General features: G+C 32.0%; 1 protein-coding gene across 3 annotated transcripts; it reads right to left on the minus strand.

The window, feature by feature from the left end:
* Positions 1-1,419: 1,419 nt before the first annotated feature.
* On the minus strand, positions 1,420-24,215 carry LOC111423516 (RNA-binding protein 25). Of its 3 annotated transcripts, none has more exons than XM_023056764.2 (12): positions 23,804-24,215; positions 23,633-23,744; positions 23,348-23,572; positions 17,261-17,437; positions 17,084-17,187; positions 8,565-8,698; positions 8,244-8,510; positions 8,033-8,188; positions 7,829-7,979; positions 7,586-7,770; positions 7,397-7,532; positions 1,420-2,152 (listed from the first exon to the last, which is right to left on the minus strand). In XM_023056764.2, exons 1-12 carry the CDS (start codon positions 23,921-23,923, stop codon positions 1,499-1,501), a joined length of 2,421 nt encoding a protein of 806 aa, XP_022912532.1. In that variant the 5' UTR covers positions 23,924-24,215; the 3' UTR covers positions 1,420-1,498. The 3 variants fall into 3 exon arrangements, with proteins under 3 accessions (XP_022912532.1, XP_022912528.1, XP_022912539.1); XM_023056760.2 differs by having other exon boundaries at positions 17,084-17,190; XM_023056771.2 differs by having other exon boundaries at positions 17,084-17,190; positions 23,633-23,729; positions 23,804-24,207.
* Between the last annotated feature and the right edge of the window lie 123 nt (positions 24,216-24,338).

Raw genomic sequence — 24,338 nt, forward strand, 5'->3', positions numbered from 1 at the left:
ACCTTGTTTACAATTCCCTAGATAAATCAATTTTGAGTTAAATACAGCCTTTTAAACCAATTAAATAAGACTTTTTCCTTAAAAAAACTTAAATTCAATTTTGACAAGCACCTGCAATATTTGGATCTTAATCGCCATGGTAACCGAGTCAAGATGGATAACCTAAAAATAATAAAATTTTAACCGTTAATATTTCGATTTATATTTTAATATTTTTTTTCATTTTATTTTATATATTTTTATATTTATGTGTATTGCTTCTTAAGTGAAGTACACGGTATAAATAAAAACATAGAAATGTCAATTCTTCCAATGACGTCACAGCAAGGCCTTTGCCAGGGGATACGTTCATATGGAGTTGGATAATCTTATACAGTATGTTTACTCAACGGACCTTGATAAGATATCACTATGTTGCATATTCCAATTGAACTAAAACTTACACTAGACCTAGAAACATTCGGGTTTAAATCCGATACTTTCTAGGTCCAGTGTTAGTTCTAGTTTTACACTAACACTATCACTAGAACTAACACAAGACCTAGAACTAGAATCATTCGGGTTTAGCCGTCTTGAGAGACGTGCAGCTAAATCCGAATGTTTCTAGTTCTCGGTCTAGTGTTAGTTCTAGTTTTGCACTAGCACTATCACTAGAACTAACACAAGACCTAGAACTAGAATCATTCGGGTTTAGCCGTCTTGAGAGACGTGCGGCTAAATCCGAATGTTTCTAGTTCTCGGTCTAGTGTTAGTTCTAGTTTTACACTAGCACTATCACTAGAACTAACACAATACCTAGAACTAGAACCATTTGGATTTAGCCGTCTTGAGAGACGCACGAATGGGCGTCTCATTCGGGCTAAACCCGAATGTTTCTAGGTATAGTATTAATCCTAATTTTAATTGCTAATCAGCGTTTGATTGTGGGTTATATCTTTATTGAACGAAAAGTAGAACTAACACTTAACGTAGAATTAGACACATTCGGGTTTAGTCGTGCGTATCTTAAGATGAACGAAAACTTGACAAAAGATCGACATAAAGACATCACCTTTTTCCAAGCAAAACTACCCAGTGCCTGTACTATTAAGCTATGTTGCATTTTATGTGGGACAGTGCAAATGCACAGTAGTTTTTTAACTATAGTTACTGCATTCATATATTGCGACTTATACGAAATTTCGGTATGTAGTTTGAAAATGTTGTTAGATTTCAAAAATTAATCGATTTAATTTTATGTTTTTAACAATTGTTTAATACTCCTGTAAATATTTTTACTCTAGCAAAATGTGTTTTATTAAAAATAACTTAATACTTATTAATACGGACCTGATGTCATAAAATTTATGACACGCGCCCGCTGGAAGGTTAATAATTGGTTCGTCTCCTGAAAATGAGTAATAATGGTAAAAAAGTTAATTTAAAATTTTATACTCTGAATAATCGAATTTTATTTTCAAAACACAAAAGTTACAGAGTCACGCATTTTCAGACCAGTTTATTTAACGAGACCTAATTTTTTCGCTTCGACTTCGTAAATTAGCAATCTCCACATCTTCACGACAAACACTTCCGCTTCTTCATCCAGTACCATTTGAACGTCTTCCAAAATAATTTGAGGTTGCGACCCCGCCAAAACTTTCGAACAAATAAAATCAACAAGCGTCGGTTCCGGTTCACCTATATACTCGATAATTTTCTTATTTATCCACGGGCGAATCTTTTTCTCCATCAAATTATTGTCTATCGCCGACCAATCCAATTTATAAGCAAACAACGCATCTTTTTCTGTAGGAATTTTTTCTATAAGCGATTTAATATGTTTTCGTTTCTCCTCTTGAGATTTTATCGAATCCTCCGATTTCTTTTCCCCGTTTTCTTTATCTTTCTTCCCTTTCTTATTGTCGTCGTAATCGAGAGGAACCAATTTTCTCTTTTTAATTTGAGGGGCTGAGTCATCTTCATCCGGATTAAAGACATCCTTTAAATCAGATTTTCTTCGTTTTGGATCACGCTGTCCGTGTGGACTAAAAACTATTGGTTTAGATAACGATATTTTCATCGTTGTTCCTGTGGTTATCGGTGGAGGTTCTTCGTTATGATTAGATGTCGTTGATTGTCTGGAATCTTCATCTATTTGCACTTGAGTCCACTAAAATTTATTAAATTAAATAATAGTATATTCAAAAATTAGTTTCATTTGAAATGCACGAATTCAAATGTAAAAATGAGTGCTTTAAGTCTTATTAAACGTGTTTTTTATGCTATTTTTTTGTAATTCGCGTTTTTATCCTTTTTATTTAACAAAAATAAAATAAATTTTGACAATGTAGGGAAATAGGTATGTAGCAGTTGGTAACACCGAAACACTTGAAAATAGAAATGTCAATTGACAGTTAGAAATGTCAAAACACAAAATGTATTCACCTGAAAAAAATGTTTCATGTACACCTCCCGAAATAAGAGAAATTGCTCAGAGTTCTATTAAAAGTTTTATTTCAATGATGAGTTTGGTCGTGGAAATGAGTATAAGTATGTTTGGGTTAAAAATGAAAAGATAATGCTTAAAAAGACTGATGAATCCAAACCCATTTTCATAAACTGGGCTGATTACTTGCCAAAAAACTAGAGAAAACTCAACAAGCTGCTACAATCAATATTAAACTACGTTACATTAACATAAGAAGTCTGCAACACAAGCTTGGGGAAGTTCTGGCGCAGAGGGACCCTGACATACTGGTGCTCGCGGAAACTTGGCTTTATGAGGATGAATCGGTTGCTATAAATTATGTGGGATATGATGGGATACATGTCTGCAGAAGGAATAGAGATGGTGGCGTGTTGATATTTACTAAGACAAATTATGATTGTAATTTGATGATTCTGGGTATTGAAATTATGCCATTTAATGTTAATGTTTTTGGTGTGTACAAACAGCCTATCAGTATATATATCTCATTTATGAGAACGTTGGAAAGTACACTACATGTAAATAATTCACTATATATTGGGGATTTTAATATATGTCTATTGGAGAATAATAATAACTGCTTAGACTACATGGAAGCATTGAAAACTAATGGGTATAAAATTTTGAACAAACTAAGTGAATTAAATCCCACTAGAATTGATCAGGGAACAAAATCTATATTGGATCATATTTTTACTAACTTTTAAAAACACTACAGTTATGATGTTAATATGTTTGATCATTTCGTCTCTGACCATAAATTAATAGATATAAAACTTACAATAGATATAATGACTAAGATAACAAAGCTACGATGTCTTAAAGCAAAATGTTGAAATTGTGTTGAACTCTAGACAAACCAAAAACATTGAAATGGATACTTTGCTTGGCGTTCTTCAAGCAGAAATTGGTAAAGTCACGAATACATTTGTAAGATGTACAACAACAAATATAACTGAGGGATAGTTCACTACAGCAGTCAAGAATAAAATAAAAGAAAGAGATAAAGCGTATATTAGGACGAAGCGTTTTCCTGGAAGTAAATTATAGTGGTGTCAATTTGTCAAACTACGGAAAGAAGTCAAAAACCTTATTAGAAGGAACAAGAAGGAACATATGGATAAAAAATTTCAGAATACTGAAGAATGCCCTGTCGATTGATATAGAAAATAAACGGCTTCCTAAGATTGTAAGCAGTAAGGGAGACGCAGTGGATCTAGGGAACTTTCTAATGTTCTGAATGATCACTTCACCTTCAGTGTAGATAGGTTGCTTGCGGTAAAGCTGGCCGCCAATGGCAGCTTAAATTATGGAATAGATTCCTCAATGTACATTAAGCCTACAACTGCAGATGAAATTGCGGCGTCACCAGGCGATGACGGTATAAAACTAAAAGCGATGAAAGTACTGAAAGGAGTTTTATCACCTGTTCTATCAAGTATTATCAATAGAGGAACAAAACTTGGTCAATTTCCCGATATCCTAAAGATAGGAAAACTATAGACCAATATCTATACTGCTATACTGCTTAGTAAGCTCGAAGCTTTGGGAGTTCAGGGACCACCACTGAGAGTTTTTAAAAATTATTTAAGAAATAGAAAGCAGTACACTGTTTACAATAATGCTACTAGCAGCAAGACTCATATCAAGTATGGAGTACCCCAGGGATCTGTCCTCGGTCCTCTGCTTTTTTTAGTATACATAAATGATATAACCAATTGTTGTATGCATGGTGATCTTGCCTTGTATGCGGATGATGCTGTTTTGTTCTACAGCGGGTCTATGGACTCTGTCTTTTCCGATGCTCAGTGTGATCTGGACAGTGTTTGCTCTTGAGTAGATGAAAATAACATTAAATTAAACAGCGATAAATGTACATGAACTTATAATCTCTGGTATTAGGTTGAGTGAAGTTACAAATACTACCTATTTGGACATTGTCTTAGACAACAGATTAACGTTTGAATACCATATAAAATTAATACAAAAGAAGTTAAATGGTATAAGCTATCCTCTAAAACGTAATGGTCAATATTACAACAATGAAATGAGATTTTTTATTTATTATGCCTAGGCTCACTCTTACTTAAATTATCTTTGCGCTTTTTAGGGTCACGCTTGTAAAAAAGACCTTGACAAGCTACAAGTAACACAAAATAAGTTTTTTAAAAATTCTCTTTTGAAAATCACATAGCACAAATACTACATCATTTTATAATGAGTTAAAAGTGCTTAATGTACAGGTGTCCAAATTTCGATGGGTTTGCAGGGTATCTCAGTTATTATGAAAGATAGAAAGTTGTGGTTTTCGCGAACCAGAGCTACTTTTTTGTGAAACTTACAATGGCGCAAACCAAATTTTCATAGCCCTCTTCGTTTTTGATATACAGGGAGTGTTTCAAAATTTACGATTTTCAGACACCCCCTGTATATCGGCTATCCGGAAACTTAGTAAAAAAGTAAAAACGGGTTCTAATAGATTTTTTCACGTAGAATCCGATGGTGCACGTAGAATTTTTCTAGTCATCACGGTTTTTGTGTTATAAACACAACCTAGGTTTTTTTAAATGGAACCACCTATATTTTATTTTTTTATTGAACTAGAATTTTTTCAAGTTTTTCAATGATATATAACTCTATGCTTACCTTTATAATTAACCTCGAACTTGAAAAAATACATTATTTTATAAGTAAGCAATGATAAATAGTAAATTTTGAAACACTTCCTGTATATCAAAAACGAAAAGGGCTATGAAAATTTGGTTTGCGGCGTTGTAAGTTTCACAAAAAGTAGCTCAGGTTCGCGAAAACCGCAACTTTCTATCTTTCATAATAGCTGAGATACCCTGCAAACCCATCGAAATTTGGACACCCTGTATAGGGTGGTTCAAATTCGATGTCCGAATAGGCTAACTCGGAAACTATAAGAGTTAGAAAAAAAGTAGCTTACATGTCATGATCTCGTTTTTCGAGAAACTGCTAATGCCGAAAACCTCATAGCGCTATCGTCTTTTGTTTTTCCCCTAGAGGCCAAAATTGGAAATATCGTAAAACCAGCAAGTGCAATTATCTTCGTTATTATTATAGGTGGAGTATTATAACTAAGACATTATATGGACACTTTTTTATAGAGAATTGGATGACGTAGTCAAAAAAATTTTTTCGGTTTTAGATTTTGAGATATCACAATTTTCGTTTTTTTAAATGGAAACAACCACTGATTATTCGCTTATTAAATTCGTTATTTTTTTCTGATTACAAAAATATAGGGTTCGACAGGTCTATTTCTTATTGTTTTAGAATAAAGCCAAAAATAAACTTTTTTTTTAAATTTCCATCTAGTGTCATCGACGAAATTAAATTTACAGTTTCCTGTAAATTATGGTACTATAACTAAAAATTAAAAAAACAAATTTCTGATGTTTGAAACAAATAAATTTGTTGAACTATTTAATTTATATATGTTTTACACAAAAGTTGGAATAGATTGCATTATTTCACATTTTTTATTAATATTTAATATTATTATTAAATGACTTAATAAATTATTGATAGATGGCGCTCATATATTTTTCTTTTGAATTCAAATAAACATAGCAACATTTGTTTGTATTCAAAAAGTGTCACTTTAAAAATCCTGTAATAATATTAAATATTAATAAAAAATGTGAAATAATGCAATCTATTCCAACTTTTGTGTAAAATATATATAAATTAAATAGTTCAACAAATTTATTTGTTTCAAACATCAGAAATTTGTTTTTTTAATTTTTAGTTATAGTACCATAATTTACAGGAAACTGTAAATTTAATTTCGTCGATGACACTAGATGGAAATTTAAAAAAAAAGTTTATTTTTGGCTTTATTCTAAAACAATAAGAAATAGACCTGTCGAACCCTATATTTTTGTAATCAGAAAAAAATAACGAATTTAATAAGCGAAATCAGTGGTTGTTTCCATTTAAAAAAACGAAAATTGTGATGATATCTCAAAATCTAAAACCGAAAAAATTTTTTTGACTACGTCATCCAATTCTCTATAAAAAAGTGTCCATATAATGTCTTAGTTATAATACTCCACCTATAATAATAACGAAGATAATTGCACTTGCTGGTTTTACGATATTTCCAATTTTGGCCTCTAGGGGAAAAACAAAAGACGATAGCGCTATGAGGTTTTCGGCATTAGCAGTTTCTCGAAAAACGAGATCATGACATGTAAGCTACTTTTTTTCTAACTCTTATAGTTTCCGAGTTAGCCTATTCGGACATCGAATTTGAACCACCCTGTACATGAGATGATTAAGTGTGAAGCTAATATATAAAATCAAAAATAATCTAATGGAAACTGGCATTGACTTTAACCTCAACTGCGATATACATGCGTATAATACAAGAACTAACCAAAATATTCACATCTTGCCCCTTGCAAGAAACATTGGGAGAAGAAGTGTTACTGCAGCAGCGGCGGAGTAGTTTAATGATTTACCACAACGGGTGAAGAATGAATGGTCTGGAGTCCTTTGTGGGAGAAGCAAGGACTTATTACCTTAATCTTAGATTAAACTGATTTTGAAATGTTTTTTTTGTTGTATATGTATGTAACTTCTTCTTGCGTTGTTGTTATATTTTAGTGTTTATATACCTGTTATGGACTCTTATGTCTTTTTGGGAAATAATTATAAAACTACTAACAGTATGCTAAATTTAAGGTGTGGTGCGAAGAGAAGATTAAAGAAATTTCAGAAAATGTGCGAAAATTGTCACCAACTTGAACTGGTTCCATAAAATGTTACTAAAATCTCATTACATCATCAGATGCTGTAAGGAGTCTCATTACAGCACCAGTTTGAGTACTGTAATAGCTTTCATTACCGTCACGAATTACAAAAAAATTTGTTATTATTAAAAAATTTTGTTCTTACTTGGGCTGCGGGTGGTTCAGGGTGAGGCTCTTCAGGTGGGGGTGGACTAAAATGATTATCATCCATATCACTATCACTGTCAATTGGTTCTGTTTCAACAGCGGCGAGTTCTTGTGCTGCTTGTTGAGCTATAAACCTTAAAAAAAATTATTTAATTAATAAAATATTTGGTTCATTAAGTTTTTATACTTTTCTCTTTCTTCTTTATATTTTTGTCGATCCATTTCTCGTTCTAATTCTCGATCTCTATCCCTTTCCCTCGCGTGCTGTCTCTCCAAAGCTCGCTCCTTTTCTTTTTCTTTTTGTCTCCAATAGTCCATATTAACGTCAATCAATAATTTTGGTTTGTACTGTTCTTCTCGTTCCTTTTTCACCTAATTAAATATGTAATTAATATATTTTGTGATTTATTTAATATATTTTGTGTAATACCTTTTCAAATTCCGCATTAGGATCTTCGTATTCACCCGAAAATATTTTCATTTTTAATTCTTCAATTTCCTCCTTCTCTTTCACCCTATCTCTTTCGTCGGATTCTTCCTCTTTGAGTCGCTCTGCCAGTCTTTTTTGTAATTCTCTACCCCTAAATATTAACGGGTTAATATTAATAAATAAATACATTCATTTTATTATTACTTATAATATTTAACGTCATCTCTATCATCATCATAATCTTCCAAAAATTCTTTCAACCTTTTAGCTTCTTTTTCTCTTTCTTCTTCTTTAACGCGCTCTTTTTCACGTTCTTTTTCGTAATCTTTGGATTTCCGTCGTTCTCTCGTTTCCCATTGTCTAAATAAAAATTAATTAATATTTTCAAATTATTTTTAATCATTAATTAATTAACCTTAATCTTTCTTGATATAAAGCTTCTTTTTCGCGCGCTCTTCTATCCGCCTTTTTCTTTTCTTTCGCCTCCTCTTCCATTTCTTTCTCTTTAAGCAAATCTTTCGTACTTTTAGATTTTTCATCGCGATCTCTATCGCGATCTCTTTCGCGTTCTCGCTCCCTTTCTCGTTCTCGTTCCCTTTCGCGTTGTTCTCGTTCTCTTTCACGCTCGCGTTCTCTTTCGCGTTCCCTTTCACGTTCGCGACTTCGTTCTCTATCCCTCGATCTAATCAAATATATTTTAATTAATTCAATTTAAGTTGTTATAATCTTTTTTTACCTGGATCTCGAATGTCGCCTTTTTTTCTCCTCTTTTTCCCGTGTTCTTTTTGGGCTGACAGATCTAGAAGTGGATCGATCTTTTCTGCTCTCCTTCTCCTTCCGTCTGATGACTTCCTTTTCTTCTTCTTGTCTCTAGAACGAAGCGAAGAATGCGTAAATCGCTTTTTTACTTGTATACGCGATTTTGGAATAATAAAAAATGTTATATAGAAAAAGTAATCATACCGATGTTACACGAAGGCTCTTACGTACGTATCCTAAGCGTTCTCTGCCAATTAGATTTTATATAGTATAGAGACAGACGATCTCTCACAAGTCTTTTTTCCTATTTTACTCTCAAAACCCTGACGATACTGTTAAATCACATTTTAATAATAACAATAATAATCAATTATTATCATCAAATAACAACAACAGCAGCAACAACAAATCAATGAGTTAATTTCGAGATTATTTATTTATTTGGAGCGCAATGTTACCTATTGATAAAAGCGGTATTAACTAAATAAAAATGGAAATTACATTTATTATATATATATAAAAAAAGCGGTATATATGCTGTGGTAAAGTTTATCGATCCATTATAACCAGTTATTTTAATTCTTGAAACATTAATGTGTAAAAACGTAATGTTCCTGTAATCAATCAAATGCATGCACAGTGACAAGTTGTTTTAAAATATTTTACTCAACACTAAATTATCACCGTTTTAATAGTAAAACATATAATCCTCTACATTTTAAATATAAAAGTGATTTACTAAGTGTGTTTGGGGACATTTCACAATCACGTTTTGAAAATAATTATGACGCAAAACAAGATTATTGTGATCAAAATAATTCTACACAAGTGTGCCAATAATGATTTCTTTTCTAAAATATCCATATAAAATTTAAATTAAGGTGTAATGTAATTAAGAACAAAGAAATTAAATAATATTAAAATGATGCGATTATTTATAACTTAAATGTTAACATTATTATTAGGGAATAAAACTAATCCATCAAAACCACATAAACAACCAAACCCAATTTGACTATAAAGCATTGTTCTCGATATAGTGTGCATCAAATACAATACAGAAATGGCATTAAATCCGACGCAGAGGAAGTTATTGGCTATCGAAGCCGGCAAAATAAACTTTGCTGCGAAAATTACAGACAAATCTCATTACTGTCCACATCTTACTAGGCTAAAATCATAAAGCAATAACCCTCCATCCGCGGCAACTTAACCCTTTGTGTCCCAAGAAGTCAAACATTTTGAAACTTTCTGACAGAATCAGACAGAATTAAAACCCTATCAAAATACACTCAGTAAAGGCCTTTGGAATAAAATTTTAGCAAAATATGCAATCCCCCAATTTTCGCATAGTCTAAGTGTCAAAAAAGATGCTAATTCAAAAATTCATGGAAACCGTGTTTATTGAAATTAAGAAATAAAACTTATTTTAAATTGAAGCTTTCTGTTTAAATCGATGTATCGATGGGTTGAATTAAAAAAATATTGAGAAAAAGAGTATTGAGTTAAAACTAACATTTTCGTATAAGCTAAAAGTGCCAAAAAAGATGCTAATTTAAAAATTCCTAGAAGCCGTCGTATTTATTGAAATTAAGGAATGAGACTTATTCTATATTAAAGCACAAAGCTTTCTCTTTAAAATGATGTATAATAATTGTTGGGTTGGATTGGAAAAATATTTTAAAAAAATGTTGAAATAAAACATACATTTTCGTATAACCTAAGAGTGCCAAAAAAGATGCCAATTTAAAAATTCCTGGAAGCCATTTCTATTGAAATTAAGGAATGAGACTTATTCTATATTAGGTAAAGCTCAAAGCTTTCTCTTTAAAATGATGTATAATAATTGTTGGGTTGGATTGGAAAAATATTTTAAAAAAATGTTGAAATAAAACATACATTTGCGTATAGCCTAAGAATGCCAAAAAAGATGCTAATTTAAAAATTCCTGGAAGCCATTTTTATTGAAATTAAGGAATAAAACTTATTTTAAATTAAAGCTCAAAGCTTTCTCTTTAAAATGATGTATAATAATTGTTGGGTTGGATTGGAAAAATATAGAGAAAAAAAATGTTGAAACAAAACTTACATTTTCGTATAACCTAAAAGTGTCAAAAAAGATGCTAATTTAAAAATTCCTGGAAGCCGTATTTATTGAAATTAAGGAATGAAACTTATTTTAAATTAAAGCTCAAAGCTTTCTCTTTAAAATGATGTATAATAATTGTTGGGTTGGATTGGAAAAATATAGAGAAAAAAAAAGTTGAAATAAAACTTACATTTTCGTATAACCTAAGAGTGTCAAAAAAGATACTATTTTAAAAATTCCTGGAAGCCGTATTTATTGAAATTAAGGAATGAAACTTATTTTAAATTAAAGCTCAAAGTTTTCTCTTTAAAATAATGTAATAATTGTTGGATTGGATTGGAAAAATATAGAGAAAAAAAAAGTTGAAATAAAACTTACATTTTCGTATAACCTAAGAGTGTCAAAAAAGATACTATTTTAAAAATTCCTGGAAGCCGTATTTATTGAAATTAAGGAATGAAACTTATTTTAAATTTAAGCTCAAAGTTTTCTCTTTAAAATAATGTAATAATTGTTGGATTGGATTGGAAAAATATAGAGAAAAAAAAAGTTGAAATAAAACTTACATTTTCGTATAACCTAAGAGTGTCAAAAAAGTTGCTATTTTAAAAATTCCTGGAAGCCGTATTTATTGAAGTTAAGGAATGAAATTGTGTTATGTTCGTTATTAAGGAATGAGACTTATTTTAAATTTAAGCTCAATGTTTTCTTTTTAAAATGATCTGTAATAATCACACCTAATAACCATTTATCAAAGAATTACCTTCTTGAACAACAAAATTCAACAGCACCACTTTTCACTAAACTTCTAACCTCACATCTGGATGAATAAGTTTAAAGTGTACCTAAAAATCCTACAGTGCAGATTGCGACGTTTTTTATACAGATTATTTCTTGTATACACTTGTATAGTAGAAAGTACAGACAGCTCTAAATGCACCGAGTAGATAACTACAGTTTAAAATTAGTGTTTAAAATTACCGGTACTTTAAAGTACCGTCGGGACACAAAGGGTTAAAAAATAGCGCCCCTTTGGTATCAATTGGGAGTTTTCTTATAACATACTCTTGCTTCAGCCCATACAATATTTGGAAGCTTGATGCCAAGTTGTTCTGAATCTTATCTTCTCCTTCCTTAATTAGTTCAGCGTTTATTTCATCCGCTCCTTCTTGTTTCTCATTTTCTTTATTGCCATTAATAATTCGTTGGGGTGGGTGATTGTATATTCCTTGAGTTCATTAGGTCTAATGAGATACTACTTTTGTCCTCCTTATCATCTACTTGGACAACTTTGAAAATCCTCCAAAAGCTTAGAAAATCGTTTTGATGTCTCTGGAGAAAATTGGATATTCTTGGCTATCATTGCCAAATGTTAGAAAACTCAGTATATTCATGAAAATTTTTAGAGGAGCTCTGAAAAGTGCTAAAAAACCTCTAAACACTTTTATCATTTTGGAAATACTCTGGAACGCTCAAATAATCTTTAGAAATTTTTAATGTCTTTGGAAATCCTTATAAAAGCTGCACAAAATCGTTTGAGAATCCTTTGACAACTTTGAAAATCTTCTTAAAAGATTAAAAAACTTAAAACTTAAAAGTTTAGAAAATCGTCTTAATTTCTCTCGACAAAATTGGATATTCTTGGATATCATTGCCAAATGTTAGAAAATTCAGTATGTTCTTGAAAACTTTTACAGGAGCTCTGAAAAGTCTTGGGAAACCTCTAAACACGTTTATCTTGCTCTGGAAGGCTTAAGTAATCTTTAGAAATTTTTAATGTCTTTGGAAATCCTTATAAAAGCTGCAGAAATCGTCTGAGAATCCTTTGACAACTTTAAAAATCCACTAAAGCTTAGAAAATCGTCTTGATTTCTTTGGACAAAATTGGATATTCTTGGATATCATTGCCAAACCTTAGAAAACCCGGGATATTTTTGAAAATTTTTAGAGAAGCTGTGAAAAGTCTTGGGAAATGTCTAAAAACTTTTATCATTCTGAAAATTCTCTGGAAATCTTTAGAAATCTTTGGAAATCCTTATAAAAGCTGCGGAAACCGTCGGAGAATCCTTAGCCAACGTTGAAAATCCTCAAAAAGCTTAGAAAATCATCTTGATGTCTCATCAAGACAATAATCTATATCTATAGTGATCCAGCCATCGTTGCATTATATTGGCTCTAGAGTTCTGAAAAGTCTTGGGAAACTTCTAAAAACTTTCATTATTATCGAATTCCTCTGGAATTCTTTAGTAATCTGTAGAAATTTTTGATGTCACTAGAAATCCTTATAAAATCTGCGGAAATCGTCTGAGAATCCGCTGACAACTTTGAAAATCTTCTAAAAGCTTAGAAAATCGCCTTGATGTCTTAGAACAAAATTGGATATTCTTGGATATCATTGCCAAACCTTAGAAAAACCAGTATATTCTTGAAAATTTTTAGAGGAGCTCTGAAAAGTCTTGGGAAACCTCTAAAAACTTTTACCATTCTAGAAATCCTTATAAAATCTGCAGAAATCGTCTGAGAATCCTTTGATAACTTTGAAAATCCTCTAAAAGCTTAGAAAATCGTCTTGATGTTTCAGAACAAAATTGGATATTCTTGGATATCATTGCCAAATGTTAGAAAACTCAGTATATTCTTGAACATTTTTAGAGGAGCTCTTAAAAGTCTTGGGAAACCTCTAAACACTTTTATCATTTTGGAAATACTCTGGAACGCTCAAGTAATCTTTAGACATTTTTAATGTCTTTGGAAATCCTTATAAAAGCTGCAGAAATCGTCTGAGAATCCTTTGACAACTTTAAAAATCCGCTAAAGCTTAGAAAATCGTCTTGATTTCTTTGGACAAAATTGGATATTCTTGGATATTATTGCCAAACCTTAGAAAACCCGGGATATTTTTGAAAATTTTTAGAGAAGCTGTGAAAAGTCTTGGGAAACTTCTAAAAACTTTTATCATTCTGGAAATTCTCTGGTAATCTTTAGAAATCTTTGATGTCTTTGGAAATCCTTATAAAAGCGGCGGAAATTGTCGGAGAATTCGTGGCAAACTTGAAAATCCTCTAAAAGCTTAGAAAATCGTCTTGATGTCTCATCAAGACAATAATCTATATCTATAATAATTCAGCCATCGTTGCATTATGTTGGCTCTGAAGTTCTGAAAAGACTTGGGAAACTTCTAAAAACTTTCATCATTTTGGAAATCCTCTGGTAATCTTTAGAATTTTTTGATGTCGTTAAAAATCCTAATAAAAGCTGCGGAAATCGTCTGGGAATCCTTTGACAACTTTGAAAATCTTCTAAAAGCTTAGAAAATCGCCTTAATATCTTAGAACAAAATTGGATATTCTTGGAAATCATTGCCAAACCTTAGAAAAACCAGCATATTCTTGAAAATTTTTAGAGGAGCTTTGAAAAGTCTTGGGAAATCTCTAAAAACATTTATCATTCTGGACATCCTTATAAAAGCTGCAGAAATCGTCTGAGAATCCCTTGATAACTTTGAAATCCTCTAAAAGCTTAGAAAATCGTCTTGATGTCTCAGAACAAAATTGGATATTCTTGGATATCATTGCCAAACCTTAGAAAACCAGTATATTCTTGAAAATCTTTAGAGGAGCTCTGAAAGGTCTTGGAAAACCTCTAAACACTTTTATCATTTTGGAAATACTCTCGAACCCTCAAGTAATCCTTAGAAATATTTAATGTCTTTGGAAATCCTTATAAATCGTCGGAGAATCCTTGGCCAACTTTGAAAATCCTCTAAAAGCTTAGAAAATCGTCTTGATTTCTCTGGACAAAATTGGATATTCTTGGATATCATTGCCAAACCTTAGAAATGCCGGGATATTTTTGAAAATTTTTAGAGAAGCTGTGAAAAATCTTGGGAAGCCTCTAAAAACTTCTATCATTCTGGAAATTCTCTGGAATTCTCAGATAATCTTTAGAAATCTTTGATGTCTTTGGAAATCCTTATAAATCGTCGGAGAATCCTTGGCCAACTTTGAAAATCCTCTAAAAGCTTAGAAAATCGCTTGTCGTCTTGATGTCTCATCAAGACAATCTATATCTATAGTGTTCCAGCCATCGTTGCATTATCTTGGCTTGTTATGACTTGGTTTCAATTCCCTTCAACTACTATTTATATTTTGATAGAATTTTCTGCTTTCTGATTAGCTCCAGAGAGTCCCCATTTTTTGGAATTTCTATGCGTTCGCTTTTCTATTTTCCAAAGCGACTTATATTCTTTTCTGTTTTCCTAGTCTTGCTTTGTTGCATTTTCCTAAAGGCTTCATTTTTCCGTTCAGTTATGTTTGCACACTCTTCGTCAAACCATTCTATTCCGGCTTCGTTTGGTTCCTATCTTCCTAGAGCTGATTTCTTTGTATTCACATTAAAGCTTCCTTATTATATTTTCTGCATAAAGTATGTTTCTACTTGATGCTTTATGCTCAGTTTGTCAAGTTTTGCGTTTATTTCTTTTTTTGAGGTTCGAGATTCTAGCTCTTATACTTTTCACAATATAGTCGTCGGATTCGACCACTTTTCCATTCATAACGTCTGATTGATGTCTCATATCAATGACTATAAGGTCGATCATATTAAGAATGTTATTAAGAATAGATTTATTAATCTAATCCAGACTATATTTATTCAGACCACCTAATATATAATCTATAATCTTGATGTCGTTCTTAATAGATCCTTAATGTTTCCTTCTTTTTTTTTCAGTTGGGACGAATTTATCTTTTATCCTTAATGTACAAAGTCTAGAAATCTCTTGAAAATCTATGATGTAGTGCTTAATCTTTTTATTCACAATGAAATCTGTTGAAGAGGACATTTATATTTCGCTTATTAGATCGTTTCATATCTCCATAAAATAGCTTGATCCAGGTAGAGTAGATGAATTACCAGATTTATTTTTGTTCTGTGTAGATCTTGAAGGATCTGGCAAGAAAGATGTTGGCAAAATAGTTAATAGATAAAAAATAGTTTAATCCAGTATCTAAGCTACAAGAGTTTCGTACAGAATCGGTTATAATTGACTTGTAACAGAAGTAAATTAACAAGAATTAATCAAACACTCGATATTATTAAAGTGTAACATTGTTGTACATAGTGGCACAAGTAGATAAATAATAGTATAAGACTCGCATTATTTCAATGAATAAAATTTATTGTTCTGTCTTATTACTTTTAGATCACCTAATATAGGTATATAAATAATATAGATATTTTAGAAATAGAAATATGTGCATGCATTCAGCTTATCCCTCTATTTATTAATCCTTAGTTTATTGAAGGCGATTTTTTGATAATAATTTGTTGTCAGCATTTTTTTTCACATAAAAAAAGGTTTTTTTTTTATAAACAAGTAATAGATGAAATGAATTTAATTAGAATCATGTGAAATATGTAAACAAAAAAAGATAATTAAATTATACGGAAATTATATAGATTTGTTGTGACAAACGAAAGTTCTGGTTGCAACTTACATTAACACACTGGAATTGATGACGAACGAGTTCCTAGTAGGTGAGGCATATCTTGACAGAGATGTTCTTCGAGAGAGACACAATGGCATTGACATTATGTACTACGGATCGTAACTTACAAATACAGTCCGTAGTCGAAATAAATGTTTTTTTTTTTATACAGCTAACTAAACGAGTCTTAAATCAAATCAATCATTCGTTTCACACAACATTTACTCCATCATCTTTCTCAAGATAATTAATGTAAACTTTAATCACGATCCCACATCATCTCAAAAATACGTTATTTATAAATAATGACGTGGTTAAGTTTACATTATTATTATTATTTTTTTTTGTTTCTACATACAAAACGTACATCACATTTATTTTTTACATCTAAGTTTTAGATATAAAAAATATGAATTAATCATTTTTACATTAATTTATACTCACATTAATTTCTATTAAGAAGTTTTTGAATTAATTTTAATAATTAATTAATTTATCAATGATGTGAGACTAAAATTAATGTAAGGACAAGATTGGTACTGGGGGGAATAATCACATTACTCACCGGCGGCGCTCCGGGCCGAACCTAGGAGGAACTGCGCCGCTCCATTTGCCTGTTTATAGTACCATATGAGCGCACCTCAAAGCTTATATGATAATCTAACCTAAATAATCACCCATCGCACTCATTACCCCCACATCCATTCAAAAATAAAATGCAACAGGACAAAATTACATCAATCAAAACATAATTATATATTACAAAATTAATTTATAACACAAACATGTAATTTTATCAATTGCATTTATTAAAAAAGAAATTCATTCTGATTCTAGTCAAGTGTTCTGACCTCATTTGACAGGAAATAAATTCGTATTCGCAAATAGAGACACAAACGTTTCATTTCAAATACTTACTTTCATTATTTCGCGAAACTTGCCGATTTCACGTGTGATCAAGTCGCGTTTCTCCTCCTCGACATCAGCTTCATCGAGGATTTTATTTCTTTTTTCAATGACCTCTTCTGGAAATAAACCAATCGCACATATTAATCATTAAAAATTAACATCCACTTAAAATTAGTTCGATATTACCTTCCTTTTTTAATTCAAAATTATTCATTTCATCTTTATATTCGTCAAGGACGTGTTTAATTCTATCTTTCGCCATAGCATCTAACGACAAAGTTTCTTCATCCAAAACTTCTTCTTCATCGTCTTCTCGTTCATCTTGTAACGGCGATGAACCTTTTTCTTTTTTACGACGTTCCGCTAAAATTTATTATATTTAACATTAAAAAATATTGGAAAATACAGGTGCCTCAGTGAGACCGTTCATTAAACGTTCTGGGGTTCTGGCTAAAATAAAAATTTGAGAATTTATCTTCGAGCGGCGGCCCCGATTTTATAACACGAGCGGGCGCGTGCCATAAATTTTATAACATCAGGTCCGTATTAATAAAAATTACGTTATTTTTAATAAAACACATTTTGCTAGAGTAAAAATATTTAATTTATATTAAATAATTCATTTCTATGATATGCTGTTTATAGTGGAGCGTTGATAATAGCGACGATATCTGCTTTGTAGGTGACGTTTCATTTAATATTATAATAATACTTAAGGTAACACCCTGCAAAATTCATGGAATATACATCACTGTACCCCATGTTATCATAGGTGATGAAGCCTTTCCACTTCTCTCTAATCTATTGAAAAATTATAGAAGACAATAAATTGATACAAATAAAGACTACTTTAATGCTAGATTATCAAGAGCACGAAGAACTGTTGAATGTGCTTTTGAAATACTGTATACTAAGTGGAGAATTTTAGGAAAAGCGATACAAACATCTACAGATGTAGCTGATGATATTGTTAAGTGTATCTGTTTGCTACATAATATTGTTATTGATAGAGGAAGCATTAAACATCTCGTTCAAGAAACAAGTACAACTAAAGCAATGTCTGCTAACAATATTTAAAACGTATCTTTGTCTCAATCCAATTTAAATACTTTTACTATTGAAGATATACAATTACACATTTTCTGTATAAATTTCCTATTATTGTTCACACCTATCTAAAGAAATCAAATAGAATAAATTTAATTCATTTTTTTGGTCCTACAAGGGGGATCTAGCAAAAATTTCACTAATTAAGCAGTCGATATCCATGCCGACCACACCTGATAATAGCAAAGAAAATAGGGAATACAATTAGCGTCACTCTTATCGATAGTCGGCAGTCAAGCGTGTGACAACGAGTCGCTCCAATATAAACACCTGCATATAAAACTATGACAACATTTTCGTTATTTTGCTAGTATCGTTTATCGCAGCTCCAACGTAAACGCACCAGTAATCATTTTCCAAACTACTGTGCACTTGCACTGTGCCACATAAAATGCAACATAGCTTAATAGTATAGGTATTGGGTAGTTTTGCAGAGGAAAAGTTTTGCTTGGAAAAAGGTGATGTCCTTATGACAATCTTGAGTTTTCATCCGTCTTAACATACGCACGGCTAAACTCGAATGTTTCTAATTCTCGGTCTAGTGTTAGTTCTACTTTTCAAACAATTAAAAATAGAATTAATACTAGAACTAGAAACATTCGGGTTTAGCCGTGCGTCTCTGACGACGGCTAAACCCGAATGATTCTAGTTCTAGGTCTCGTGATATTCTAGTATTAGTGCTAGTGCAAAACTAGAACTAACACTAGACCTAGAACTAAAAACATTCAAGGTTAATGTTTTTTATTCTCTTTTTTGAGAGAAATGTATCATATTTGGACTCATTTTAAAGGCTTTTAATAAAGAATACATCATGAAATAACACCATGAAGTTGTCCATTCGTCTATTATATGGCAACTAATTTCAGGTTTAAAATGTCAACCTCAATTTTGACATATTTGTAATCTTCATTAAATATTCTTTAAAATATGTAAGTACAAACACGAGATATTTATCTTCAATATTAATGAAGTTATGGTCAACTTCCGGTTAGAAATCAACGTCAATTTGACATATTTGTAATCGTCATGAAAAAATCGTTTAAAATCAGCCCAAACATGCGTTTAATTCCAATATTATTATGTCAACGTCATTTTGATATATTCTTAATTTTCATAAAATGTCTTAAAATTTGTCACAAAAACGAAAATATAATAAAAAAAAATCTAAAATTAAGGTTGGTATTAAGTTGCTATCTTTATTGTTGCTAACTTCGTGTTTAATGTTTTTCATTCTAACTTTTTTGTTTTTTGAGATAAGTGCGTCATGTTTGGACACATTTTAAAGGTTATTTATAAAGATTACGAATATAATAATAAATTTAAAGTTGACGTTTTGTTGTTTAACGTTAGATTGTGGTATATTTTTATTGAAAGAAAAGTAGAACTAACACTAGACCTAGAAACATTCGGATTTAGCACCACGTCTCTCAAAACGAATGATTTTAGTTCTAGGTCTCGTGTTAGTTCTAGTGATAGTGTAAAACTAGAACTAACACGTCTGGAGACGCACGGCTAAACCCGAAGCTTTCTAGTTCTAGGTCAAGTGTTATTTCTATTTTAGTTCAATTAGAATATGCAACATAATGATATCTTATGTTAATTAGTACTACCTACCACTGTCACTAGAACTAACATTAGAACTAGAAACATTCACGTTTAGCCGTCTTAAGCCTTTGAATATATTCTGCTTTTCAAAAGAAATAAACCACCCCGTAGGAGTAGGCGAAGAACATTGAAATTATGTAGAATCAGTTAGTTCATGTAGACAAACAAACGATTAAATTTTGAATGTTATCTGCCACAGCTGATAGAAATTATCTGTCTGTTAGATCCTGAAATTGCATTAGTAAAGTTAGTGTCTCAAAAATGCCACGAGTTCGAAGACGTGCAAATTTTCGCCATCATAACCTCTTCGAAAGAGGACGAATTATCGGGATGCATGAAGCTGGTTTAAGATTTCGGGAAATTGGCAGATGCATGGGCCGACCTCACGCCACTATCAGACGGACTTGGATGGATTGGCAGGAAGAACGCTTAGAAGCCCGTCGTAGAGGCAGTGGACGTCCTAGAATGACAGCAGCACGCGAAGATCGGCTGTTAAGGCGAAGTGCAATACAAGACCCAGTAGAACCAACGCGTGCTGTTGCAATCAATTGGATACGAGCAATTGGTCGCAGAGTACGATTTATCGTCGAGTACGCACATTTGGGTTACGTTCATATCGTCCTTATTTTCGTCTTCCTATGACTCAACAACATAAAGATGTCAGACTGCAATAGAGCCAAAACAGACAACATTGGGAACATGAATGGGAAACTATCGTCTTCAGCGACGAATCCCGATTTTGCTTATGGAATTCTGACGAACGTTTACGGATCAGACGACCTAGAGGTCACAGGCAAAATTTACAGTTTGTTCAGCGTCGCCACGCGGCTCAAACTCCTGGTGTAATGCTGTGGGGAACAATACGCTACGGTGGCAGGTCTCCTTTGACATTCATTCAGGGCACACTAAACGCGCGTCGTTACATTGACGTCATTCTGGAGCCCGTGTTAGTGCCTTTCCTCCAAGACCTTCCAGAGCCCGTCTTCCAACACGATATAATGCGCGACCTCATATTGCTCACGTAACGTTAGAGTTCCTAGCACAAAACAATGTTCTGCAAAATTGCCTTGGCCGGCAAGATCCCCGGACTTAAACCCTATTGAACATGTCTGGGATATGATGGACAGAAAATTGTGACGATTACCCCATCCTCCCAACACTTTAGAGGAATTACGTCAACAGCTACAGGTAGCCTGGAAAATTTAATCATTTTTTTGTCTCTAGGCACTAACTATTTCTACGTAATTTTAAAGTTCTGCGTCTCCTCCTTCGGGGTGGTCCATTTTGAAAAGATTGAAATATTGAAAAGATGGAAAAAATTTCAATTCCGACAAAATTTAAAATACGGCCTTATAAATAAGCAATTAATGTGTACATTTTTTATCTTTTATTACTTTTTTTGCCATAAAGACAACGCCAATATATTTTTTTTTACTTTTTTTTTCATTATTCATCATGTTCAAAATAAATAGTTACATGAATACTTTAGCGTTAAATCCTTTCAAATACTTAATATAAGGAGATAGGCCCGCTCAAAGGTTAAATATAATCTCTTCGACTAAAATATTTTCAGATTTCTAGCACTTCCGGTTATACCAGAAGTCGCCACCTACTTTACCTTTCTTTAATGGAACACCTGTATATTTTTACATATTTGGATTTGTCTATTTTCAAGGTTTTTGAATAACTTTACTTTTTGCAATTTGACTCAGCCGTTTTCGAGTTATTCGAATTTTTCTAGAAAAATCTGCTCCAGCAGACATTTGTTCAAAAAATCAGAGAACACTCGATTTTTGGGATATCAATTTAGGATTCAGAACATGTTTAAGCAACATGATCGCTATGTTTTGGTGCCAAGAACGGCTGTCTAGGTCTAGATCGTTTGGTTACTCAACTATGACACGTTAACTTTTCGAAATTTGGAAGCACCATAACTTCACTTTCTTAAATGGCACCCTCCATATTTTATTACTTAGTCGTCTTCGGCGTCTCATTTTACATCTTTTTTATCCCACATATCCTATACCTAACATTAATAGTTTGGGAGATAATTAGGGTTTTTTGAAAAATGTACACATATCATATGGAAATTTAACCTAGTGTGCCATGAAAAACAAGCCTTCTCAATGAGTTCTTGTCAAAGACTCACTTGTTTACGTCACTTGATGCATATGAGGTAATAATTATGTGTTAGTAATGTTAGTACTAAAAACAGTTAAAATCGATAACAATAACGAAAATATTTACACAAATCAAGAAATTCGTAATTTATTTTTTATACATGAAAAGCGCGACAAAGTTCGTAGTATGATTCCCAGATCTTCTTTGGCAGCTCGAATTGAGGCGTTGGGACTGGGATAGAAATAAGCCAATGCAAAAAATTTGCTTATATTCTTCTAAATTTACCTTTTGTAATCAGAGGTAAACGTGGATAGTTTTCATTAAAAATTCTGCAAGTTCTACTAAGAACTTTGTCGCACTTTAGCTGCCCAAACAATAAATTGAGGATTTTTTTATTTGTATAAACATTATTTACGTTATTAATATTCATTTTAACTGGTTTTAGAGTCACAAGCAGGGTATAATTTCTTGATATTTAGGTATTAAATAAAGACGGAATTTTATTTAAGATAACAATCCACTAGATGGCGCTGCCATACACAATTTGCAGTGTAATAATTATATATATGGATACCAGAAATCAACGTCAGTGTCATATGTCATAATGTTAACTTCACATTTCTTTGCCATAAAGAAGATATCACAAACTTTATTATAAATATGTTTGTAAAATTAATTTTGTGCAACTTTTGTAAAAGAATAAATAACATATAAAAGGTAAAATTAGATTAAAAACTAAATTCTAAGAACACATTGGCTGTTCAAGCCCGTCATATTTGTTTAAAGAGAAAAAATAAATTTATTTAATAAACTATTGTGTTCTATTTAGCAATTTAACTCAGAAGTGGAAACCTGAGTATAATTGAACTCAGGCATTGTATCATATATATATATAAATATACGGAAAACATTCAAATTTCGCGGTTTATTAAAATTACTTCTATTACAATCCTCTTGGCGGTGCTGCATTCAATTTGGTCGGTAAAATAGTGCGGAGTAATGCTTCTATATAAGTATAATATAAATATTTTCTATGGTCACAAGCATCAAACAAGGTAAACCAGACTTTGATGTTTGACAATAAGCCATTAAACATTTGTTTTCCATGGCACACTACGTTAATATTGATATATGTGTGCATTTTTCAAAAAACCCAAATTATTTCCCAAACTATTAATTTTAGGTACACAACATATGGAGTATAAAAGATGTAAAATGAGACAAAGACAGCTAACAATAAATAATAAAATATGGGGAGTGCCATTTAAAAAAAATGAAGTTATGATAAAATGAAATTACTTCCAAATTTCGAAAAGTTAACGCGCCATAGTTATGTGACCAAATGATTATATTTAAATCTGAACTCTCAAATTCTTATTTTGTCCAGAACCCCAGAAACATCTAATGAACAGTCTCAATGAGACACCCTGTATAACAAACCTTTGTATTCATCTAAGATAGTTTTAGTTTTAGCATCGACTTTTGCAACTAATCTTTTTTCACCAACCATTAAATCATGAAGTAATCTCACGGCTCTCAACCCAGCATCAGGACCCGCAAATTCGCAAAATCCAAATCCTTTTACTCGTTTCCAACTTATTACTGGGCCGCAAGCCCCCAAAATATGACGTATCATCATATCGGGAGCTTTTTCTGTTATATTTCCTAATAAAAAGTGTATTTTAGTCAAAAACTTTATTAGGAAAAAAAAAATTATTAACTTACCAACAAATACAGTAACAGCTGGTCCTTGAACTTGTTTAAGCTGCTCACGATTAGGATTGAGTTTAGGATAAGCCCGTATTTGTGGTGTAGCCGTAACCTGTATAGGAACCATCTGACAAAATGCAAAAATAACTACATGGAAAACATCTAAATAAAACCTTAAAAACTTACGTGCTGTATGGGCATTACGGATGGCAAAAGAGGTTGTGGCGGAGCCGTCATGGGCATATAAGCCATGCCCGGGGGCATCGCTAATCCTTGCACGATCGGCGGTCTTCCCGGATAAGACATTGCACCTTGTGTCTCTCTACCTCACTTCTCACTAATTATTAACTAAAAATTAAATTGAACGTGCTTAAGCTGTTTTTAACACTAATCCTTATTGCGACGAAAACAACGTTTAAACAACATCATTGTCCGTTCGACGATCGGTGTGGATTAACGGGGGGTTAATAATAAATAATTTTAATGAAAATTATCGAAAAGTAATATAAATATTGACGAATTAAGTGGTAAATGGGGTTGAAGAGCGTTTTCGTCTAATGCATCAACGCCTTCACAAATTGACGTTTATGTTCGCAAGGTACCAACATTATAAAAATTCAAAAATTAATGGTTTTAATCATAAAATTTAAATATTCATTAATATTTAAAATCATTTTTATAACAATTTGTGTAATAAAATTATTAATTTATTCAAAATGTT

Source organism: Onthophagus taurus, chromosome 1 (genome assembly GCF_036711975.1).
Source record: "Onthophagus taurus isolate NC chromosome 1, IU_Otau_3.0, whole genome shotgun sequence".
Taxonomy (NCBI): domain Eukaryota; kingdom Metazoa; phylum Arthropoda; class Insecta; order Coleoptera; family Scarabaeidae; genus Onthophagus; species Onthophagus taurus.

Bases quoted from the DNA above. Each gene is read 5' to 3' on its own strand.
- LOC111423516 (XM_023056760.2), bottom strand. From the start codon at position 23,923: ATGTCTTATCCGGGAAGACCGCCGATCGTGCAAGGATTAGCGATGCCC. The intron at 17,438-23,347 runs GTTTGTTATACA...AATAAATTTTAG, and splicing joins TATCTTAGATGAATACAAAG to CGGAACGTCGTAAAAAAGAA. The intron at 7,533-7,585 runs GTATAAAAACTT...ATTTTTTTTAAG, and splicing joins TATAAAGAAGAAAGAGAAAA to GTTTATAGCTCAACAAGCAG.